The sequence below is a fragment of the Marmota marmota genome, unplaced genomic scaffold, assembly GCF_001458135.2.
Source record: "Marmota marmota marmota unplaced genomic scaffold, marMar, whole genome shotgun sequence".
In the NCBI taxonomy this organism is placed as follows: Eukaryota; Metazoa; Chordata; class Mammalia; order Rodentia; family Sciuridae; genus Marmota; species Marmota marmota.
Genome location: NW_025999990.1, coordinates 42,541,186 through 42,550,790, shown reverse-complemented (window position 1 = coordinate 42,550,790; position 9,605 = coordinate 42,541,186). Strand labels below are relative to the sequence as shown.

Sequence of the window (9,605 nt, the reverse complement as noted above, 5' to 3'; positions counted from 1 at the left end):
TAAAGTTTATAAAGATATATGAATTGTAATCTCTTCCCTCAGGTAGATTACAGTCATAGGGAAAAGATGGGAGATTACAAACATTTCAATTAATAATAATATTAATCATGAGGATGGGTAGCTTATTTGTGTGGAAACATATCTAAATGAGTACATAATAATGGTAATGGCTAACTTAGGACAGTTGGGTAGAATTATAGTATACTCTAGTTTTCTACCTTAATAATTACTGCTAAAAACCATTCTCTCATTCAATCTTCACAATTCTTCTAGAAATTCTATAGTAAGGTGATAAAGCTGACTATCTTGGTGCTGGGAAAACTGGATATCCAAATGCGGAAGAGTGAAATTAGATCCCTATTTTCACCCTGCATGAAGGTCAAATCAAAATGGATTAAAGATTTAGGAACTGACCAGGTGTGGTGGCGCATGCCTGTAATCCCAGTGGCTCTGGAGACTGAAGCAGGAGATCTCGAGTTCAAAGCCAGTCACAGCAAAAGCAAGGCGCTAAGCAACTCAGTGAGACCCTGTCTCTAAATAAAATACAAAATAGGGCTGGGGAAGTGGCTCAGTGGTGAGTGTCCCTGAGATCAATACCCAGTACCCCTCCCCCCAAAAGACTTAGGAATTAGACCAGAAACCAGTAACTGTTAGAAGAAAACATAGGGTCAACACTCCACTCACTATACAGGTATAGGCACTGACTCTGTCAACAAGACCCCTGAAACTCAAGAAATAAAACCAAGAATCAATAAATGGGAAGCCAAAGTAAAAATCTTCTTCCCATGAAATGAAGCGATTGAGAGAGTGAAGAGAGAGCCTACAGATTGGGAAAAAAAATCTCTGCCAGTCACTCCTCTGACAGAGGATTAACATCCAAACTATATCAAGAACTCAAAAGACTTCATGCCAAAAAAAGAAAAATAAATTACCCAGTTAATAAATAGGCCAAAGAACTAGATAACTAGATAGAAACTTCTCAAAAGAGGAAACACATGTGGCCAACAAATATATTAAAAAATGCTCAACATCTTCCAGATGCAGTGGTGCATGCCTGTAATTCCAGCAGCTGGGGAGGCTGAGGCAGGAGGATCACAAATTCAAAGCTGGCCTCAGCAACTTAAGGAGGACCTAAGCAACTTAGTGAGACACTGTCTCAAAATAAAAAAATAAAATAAAATGGGCTGGGGATGTGGCTCAATGGCTAAGCACCCCTGGGTTCAATCCCTCTTGCCAAATAAATAAGTAAAGGTAGGAAAGGAAGATCAACAGAGGGAGTAGAAAGAACTATGGAGGAAGGAGGAAAGGGAAAGGGGAGGAGGAAAATGGGTATTGAAATCAAATTATGTTAAAATTAACCCTAATACTATGTATAATTGGAATTCTCTAAAAAAAATTAGAGAATTTTAAGAAGTTTTAAAAGCCAGGCATGGTAGTCCACTCCTGTGATCCCAGCTACTCCAGAGACTGAGGAGGGTTGCAAGTTCAAGACCAGTCTGAGCAATTTAGGAAGACCTTGTCTCACCAAAAAAGGCTGAGGACATAGCTCAGTGGTAGAGTACTTGCTTAGCATGTGAGAGGCATTGCGTTCAATACCTAGCACTGCCAATAAAAATTTAAAAACATGATTTAAGTCATCAAGGAATGATATATATATATATATATATATATATATATATATATATATTTATTTATTTATACATACACACACACATACATACTTTAAAACCCATACTGTTCTTTATTTTTTCATTCATTTCATTTTGGGGAAACAGGGTCTTGCTATATTGCCCAGGTTGCTCTCCAACTTCTGGGCTCAAGTAATCTTTCTGCCTCGACCACCTGAGTAGCTGGGATTATAGGTGTATGCCACCATCCACATCTTAAAATCTTTAAATTAGCTAGCTATATGCACAAAGCAGTATGTAAATGCTTTGGGGCATAAAATATGTGAGACTCCATCCTCCAAAGGCTCCCAACTAAGCATTCTCATTTAGGTACAATTTGGACACATATATGTCATTCCTAAATATACTGGGCAGGAGTTGTGAGTGAAAGCAGATCAACTCAAAACTAGAGTGAAAGGAGGACTTTTTTTTTTTTTTTATAAAAAGGAAAAAAAAAGTTTTATTGTTTTGCTAGCAAAGGAGAACAGGGGACTCCTGTCCCAGAGGGTGAGACTCTGCCCTTGCAGGGGAAAGAAGGAATTTGATAGCTTCTATAACAAGGAAGACCAAGGCTTTTTGAACTGACTAGAAACAGAGGTTCAAATAAAGGTTTTAGGACTCTTGCTTCTTTCCTTTCACTCCTAGAAACTATGTATCCATGGTCTGGAGGGTTTGTAATCCCAGAAAAAGAATGTTCCTCATGATATTCTTCCCAAAAGTCTAGAAGGCAACTCTGAAAGCAGGATCTGCTCTACCTGATCCATACAGACTGCATGTAACCGAATGATTGAATCATAATATATACTGAACAGACAAGAAAAGCACAGGATTATCAACACTACCTTCTTAGGAATAGTATTGAGGGAATCTACAAATACATTATCAGTACTCTAATTTTTTAGTAAATAATTTTGTACTCACACACATATTTAGTACATGGTTATCTTAATGCAATACCTGGAGCAAAATTATATGTATTTTATAAACAGGTTGAAATAAAAAAAAAGTAAAAAAGGAGGGAAGGGATGTTGAATGGTGTGGGAGATGTTACTATTCACTGGCTAGCCCAACAACCACTGCCAATCCCTTCTTCCTTTCCTGCTTCTACTATAGTTGGAAAAGTTTCATACTTGCATTCCTAGTCTCCTACTTAATCTGGGTGGACATGTGACACAGTTCTAATGTATGTAAGTACCAGACTTCTGGGAAAGCTTTCACTTTCCTAAAACGGCAGGTAGATATGTTAGGCTCCATTCCTTCCCTTTTTTCCTTCTCTAAACACAAATGTGATGTCTAGAGTTGCTGCAGCTATACTGCATTTAGGAGGTAACTAGCCATCCTGCTAAGGATGGGTGGTAACAGAGCTTGAGTCTTTGATGACATTGGTAAGTCCCTGCACTAGCCCTGTTGTGCCAACCAGGAGACTTCTTGTTATATCTTTTTTTTTGGTACCAGGGATTGAACTAAGGGGCAGTCAACCACTGAGCCACACCCCCAGCGCCCTATTTTGTATTTTATTTAGAGACAGGGTTCTTATTATATCTTAATGGCAAGATAATTAAATATATATATGTGCTGGAGACCAAACCTAGGGCTTTGTGCATGCTGAGCACACATTATACCACTGAGCCACATGTCCCATCCCCTATTAAATATTATTATTCCTTAAGGCCCTGTTGAGTTTCCTATAGCTTAAAGTATTCTTAATTGCTATAAATGAGGTGAGACTAATATTCTGGAAACAGTGAAGCAAAACAGTTTTAATGTTTCTTACTAATGCATTCATGAAGTTATCATAAATGACTTTCTAGGAATTACTTTCTGGGCCCTTTTTATTAAAAAACTCACAGAGAAACAATTTAAAATGATAGAATTTATTTTAATATGATATATATGTATGCACATATACTATTTTAAAAATAAGCATGTAAATTATAATCATTATAAAACAAATCAGTGCTAATTTAATGTTATCAGAGTAAAAGAACATGTACAGAAGTCAGTCTAACATTGTTGCACTTGCCTTTTAAAGTAAAAATACATAAAAGATTTAGCGCATTGTATTTTATTTCAGTTTTCATGTTATCATCATTAAAGTATAAATACCCTTAGGAATGTGCCAACTTATAACTTACATTCAAATAACCAAAATCTCTTAACAGTTATTAAAGTACCATTAAGTCACCTAAAATAAGTAATCTAAAAAAACTAGCCTAAATTAAAACCCTGAGGAATTAAAATCTTTTTACACAATAGTTTTGGTTAAGTGCAATTCCATGTAGGTAAGGACTACTTTATTTAAGGGCATACTTGGTAAGGCATAGTAAAAATAAAATCTACATAAGTAATAATCTAAACTATATTTAATTTCTTGCTACAAAGTTGTTTTGTTTTCCTAAAAAGTAGTTTTTGCATGTCATTCTGGACCTCTTCACCCATCTGCTGGCTTATTTGCTTTATATACAGTAGTTAAAATTTGTGCACAAAGCTGAGTTGCCTTTACAATGGTTTTCAGACATAACGCACACAAAGAGCTACATGTTAGAGAGTTCATGTCCATGCTCAACCATGGCCTGCACAAACTGCTTGAAGACTCGATCCATGTAAGTGCATTGCCTTGGCCAGATTCCCTCCAGAAAACCAATATGGCCTCCATAAGAAGTAAGGACCAAAGCAACGTTAGGATTTTGCTTAGCAGTTTCTATTGGAATAGCTTGAAGAAAGAACACGGGTGGCAGTATGAGAGAGAGGGAGAGAGGAGAGAGAGAGAAAGAATCATTACTGTTTTTTGTTAGGAAAAGTATATACCTTTATAACTTCTCATCAATATAAAGCAAAATGCCATCTAAAAAAATATTTGCAATGAGTATGGCTAAATGGAATGAGTCTAATTATATCAAGCATCTACATTCTTATAATAGTTCATGTTTACAGTCATGTACTGAACCACCATTTTTGGAAAAAAAAAATCAACCTAAGATTTAATCATAACACAAAAGTATAGGCTGAATCTTGTTTTGAGAAATTGAAAATAATCTTAGCATTTTTGTGAGAGCTATGAATTCATATGTATGACTTTAGATAACTTTATATGAAGTTAGATTCCAGAGGCCACTGGTGGTTGTAAGGAAATATTCAAAATTGTAAATATAATGTATGTAATAAAAACACAGATAGTCCCCGCTGCAAAAAAAAAGAGAGAAAAAAATTTTATCAAATGGTAACAGTATTTATCTTTGGGTACTGAAATATCTGATACATCAGAGATTATTTTTAATTTTTCCTCTTTCTCTGAATTTGTATTTATAGTCAAGAAAAATAAAAAGTGTATTTTGAAAATATAGTTGAATATATATTAAAAAATTAGAACAAATAAAAAATATACAAAAAATAGTTGGTATATTAAATATAATTCACCACCAATGACAGATTTTACATGTGTTATATAATATCAACTGAACACTTGGGGAAAGTGTTTTTTAAAGTAATTATAGTTTACTTATTTTTCTCCCATGCTCAGAGTTCACACAGTGGGAAATTTTTTTTTTTTTTGGTCCTGTGGACTGAACTCAGGGCCTGTGAATGCTAAAGCATGTATTCTACCATTGAGCTACACCCACAGGCATACTCAGAAATTTCTAACACTGACTGTTACAGTCATATCAGAAAAACAAAAGGCTGTGCCACATCTGAATCATGTGAAAGATGCTGGCTGCCTGTTCTCTCAGACTGCAGACAATTGTCTACTATTTCAACGTGGCAAGACTATTTTAAGAGCTTGGGAAAGAATTGGAAATGAGTTTAAACTTCACCCTGTGGGTCAAGTTAAATGTTGGGAAATTTTTGTGGCTGTAGGGCCAATGAAGTATGCAAATGGATGATGAAACACTAGACTTACTTAATCTAACAAAAGTAGGCTAAACAATTACTATGTAAGTCAAGTAATATTAAAGTTGAGAGTTTTCGTTTCTGATTTGTGGTCAAAGGCCAAACATTTCAGCTATCTAAAACTACCTTTGCTTAAATGGGATCTTGTAAAGAAATAATGGGGGACTGGGGTTGTAGCACAGTGGTAGAGTGCTTGCCTAGCATGTGTGAGGCACTGGGTTTGATGCTCAGCAGCACCATGTATAAATAAATAAATAAATAAATAAAATAAAGGTCTATTAAAAAAAAGAAATAATAATGGGTAGTTTATAAAAATATACATATATATTTGGGATTTTCTGAATTTTTTACAATATATAATGCTTAGAGTCAGAATAAATGTGTATTTTTCTTATTTTCTTTCCTTTTTTTTTTTTTTTTGTGTGTGTGTGTGTGTGGTGCTGAGGATTGAACCTAGGACCTCATGCATGCTTGCCCAGGGCTTTACTACTGAGCTGCATCCCTAGTCCATAGTAACTGCTTTTAATGGAGTACTTGGGGAAAGTGTTTTTTAAAGTAATTAGGGGGGAAGTAAGGAAAGGAGACTTCACAAAATACTTTGTCAAATTTCATTAGGATAAAATCAGAAGTCAAGCGTATTGATCCTTGAGCTAATATAATTACTCCTTTTTATTTTTTTTTAATTTTTAGTTGCAGATGGACACAATACCTTTATTTTATTTAATAACTTTTATGTGGTGCTGAGGATAGAACCCAGTACTTCACACATGCTAGGCAAGCACTCTGTTACTGAGCTACAACCCCAGCCCTAATAATGATTACTTCTAATCATACTGCTTCAATAGGCAAACACATGCACAGGTATTCACGTTGTCAAATTTCGTATATCCTGAATTAAGATAGCAGGAAAGTTGAGTCTGGAATAATTTTCTTTTCTGCTGTATCTAGGGGAGAAATTAAAACTGTTTTCACTTCAAATATGACCTTTTAGCCCAAATTTGCTCTCATCATTGAGATATTCAAGGTCACTATGTTTCTTAAGTGTCAAGTTCTCTTCCAGGTTAAAAGGGGAAAAAACCTTCAAATACTTTTATACAGGGACATCAGGAACAAAAGGCAAGTCATGACAATGTTCTCCTGAGGCAAAGATATTGTAACATAACCTTTCCAAAGAACAGTGTATTTGATAAGAAGGAAAGGTTATAAAAATGAGAACAAGAAAATACTGAGTCCTAATTTGTTCTGAGATGCTCTGAAATCGCTGGACTAGGTAACAGACTCTGAAAACATTTAAGACATGATTTGAGACATTTAGATACTAAATTGTGAGTATTTAGTTATTTTTTTAAATCACAGTGGAAAACATAATTATGAGTGATATTTTATTTATTAATTTTTTCTCTGGCACTAGGGATGGAACAGAGAAGTGCTCTACTACTGAGCCACATCCCCAGACCTTTTATTTTTTGTTTTGAGACAGGTTCTCGCTAAGTTGCTGAGGCTGGCCTCAAACTTTTGATCCTCCTTCCTCAACTTCCCTAGTCACCGGGATTACAGGTATGTGCAACTGTGCCCGGGGTTATTACATTTTTTTTTAAAAACAGAACAATATTTAAAAAGTTAATTCATGAAAAAATAGATACATAAATGCTAATTTTACCATGACTTGGTGAGAAAACATCATCCACAGAATTCAGGCACAATACTGGAATTCCTACTGAATTCAATCTACGATTTGGGCTGGCATCAGTATAATAATCATCGATTGTTCGGTATCCAAACATGACAGAAGTGAATCGCTTATCAAATTCTCTGATAGATTTAGCCTGAGAAACAAAAACAAATTTTATATTCTCTTGTAGTTAAAAGAGTAAATAAAGTACTACATAAAGTTTATCTCCTACCTTCATGACATGATCCATATCAATTTGTTTTACAAACATATGGCGGTGCCTGGAACAAAAGAATTTCAGAACTATAATTAAGATCATTTCTACCTCAATCACATCTAAAATACATAATAACAAATAACTAGATAGCCTACAACAGGGCACAAAGTTGGCACTCAAAAAACATTTGTTTAATTAGATACAGTAAAAGTAATATATTGATGTTTGTTCTGAAGGTAATTTTTTTTGCAGGGTTGGGGGTTCTAGAAATTGAATGCAGGGTCTTGTAGATTGGTTGTACAAGAAAAGTGACCAATATTTTTTAAAAATTAGTATGCAAGCTGAGCATGGACTCAAACATCCATAATCCCAGCTACTTGGGAGGCTGAGGCAGGAAAATTACAAGTTCAAGGCCAGCTTCAGCAATTTAGCAAGACCTTGTCTCAAAAAGTGGGGGTACAGGGGTTGGAGGCATAGCTCAGTGGTAGAGCACCCCTTGTATTCAATCCCCCCCCCAAAAAAACAACCTACCATAAAGGAATAAACAGAAACAGCTGCCGGTTCTTCTTCTTCTTTTTTTTATATCTGGATTGAAATCAGGGGCACTTAACTACTGAGCCACATCCCCAGCCCTTTTTTGTATTTAATTTGAGACAGGGTCTTGCTGAGTTGCTTAGGGCCTTGCTAAGTTGCTGAGGCTGGCTTTGAACTCTCAATCCTCCTTCCTCAGCCTCCCCAGCCACTACGTTCACAGGTGTGCATCAGCACACCTGGCACCTGTATGTTCTTTATCATGCCAATTTTTTTTTTTTATATTTTTTTAGTTGTTGATGGACTTTATTGTCTTTATTTTTATGTGGTGCTGAGAATCGAACCCAGTGCCTCCTGCATGCTAGGCGAGCACTCTACCACTGAGCCACAACCCCAGCCCCTATCATGCCAATTTAACTGTTAGAAGATACACAAAGAATTCCAGAAAAATTAATGCAGCAAAGACAGTATTTTGTTAGTGTAATAACTGCAAGCTAAGAGTATGCACAAGAATTGCATTCTCTTATTTCTAAAACATACTATGCTTGTAAGCACATGCTTAAGGAGTTGTATTATTCAACACTGAAAGTACCAAGTGCTTACTACCTGGGAAAGAATTAAGTACTGACAAAATTAGCAAAAAACAGAAATTCTAGGGGAATAGCCCATAATCATAATTTTGCTTTAACATATTCCAAAATGTTTTAGTTCTTTAGAATAATTTTTTTTTTGGTAGTGGACATTGAAGCCAGGAGCACTTTACCACTGAGCTGCATCCACAATACTTTTGTTTTGTTTTGTTTTTTGAGACCGTGTCTTGCTAACTTGCTGAGGCTGCCTTGAACTTGCAATCCTCCCTCCTGCCTCAGCCTCCAGAGTTGCCGGAATTACAAGTGTGTTCCACCACACCCAGACGTTTGTTAGAAATAATTTCACAGTGATTTAGAGCAGTGATCCTCAAAGAAACATTATGACTTTTTTTTTTAAGAGAGAGAGAGAATTTTTTAATATTTATTTTTCAGTTTTTTCGGCAGACATAACATCTTTATTTTATTTTTTTTATGTGGTGTTGAGGATCCAACCCAGCGCCTCTCGCATGCCAGGCGAGCGCGTTACTGCTTGAGCCACATCCCCAGCCCACATTATGACTTTTTTAAAAATATTTTTTTAGTTGTTGGCAGACCTTTATTTTATTTTATTTTATTTATTTATTTATATGCAGTGCTGAGAATTGAATCCAGGGCCTCACACATGCAAGGTAAGCGCTCTACCACTGAGCCACAACCCCAGCCCCAACATTATGATTTTTATCTATAAGTTTAGCTTATGCTTATAGTTTTTTATTTTTGCATACATTCACAACATAGAACATATTTTGGTACAAAGTAAAGTCATATATAAACTAATATACATATATTGACAGTGTTATGCCTTAAATGTTTTTACTGTTGGGTTATGTGATCTAAAAGTTTGGAGACAGGGAAAGGGAGAGAAAAGGGAAATTGCATGGAAATGGAAGGAGACCCTCATTGTTATACAAAATTACATATAAGAGGTTGTGAGGGGAATGGGAAAAAAAACAAGGAGAGAAATGAATTACAGTAGATGGGGTAGAGAGAGAGAAGATGGG

At 35.6% G+C, this 9,605-nt stretch overlaps 1 protein-coding gene across 4 annotated transcripts in view; it reads right to left on the bottom strand.

The window, feature by feature from the left end:
• Positions 1-3,525: 3,525 nt before the first annotated feature.
• Abhd3 (abhydrolase domain containing 3, phospholipase) overlaps positions 3,526-9,605 on the bottom strand; it is a 50,822-nt gene continuing 44,742 nt past the window's right edge. For 3 of the 4 annotated variants that reach the window (XM_015482492.2, XM_048806450.1, XM_015482493.2), the window contains 3 exons: positions 7,460-7,508; positions 7,216-7,381; positions 3,526-4,380 (listed from right to left, as the gene is read on the bottom strand). In XM_015482492.2, the coding sequence (XP_015337978.1) occupies positions 4,202-4,380; positions 7,216-7,381; positions 7,460-7,508 (394 nt within the window). In that variant the 3' untranslated portion in view covers positions 3,526-4,201. Of the gene's footprint in view, positions 6,500-7,215; positions 7,382-7,459; positions 7,509-9,605 lie in introns of all 4 variants that reach the window. The other variant, XM_048806449.1, reaches the window with a different exon arrangement.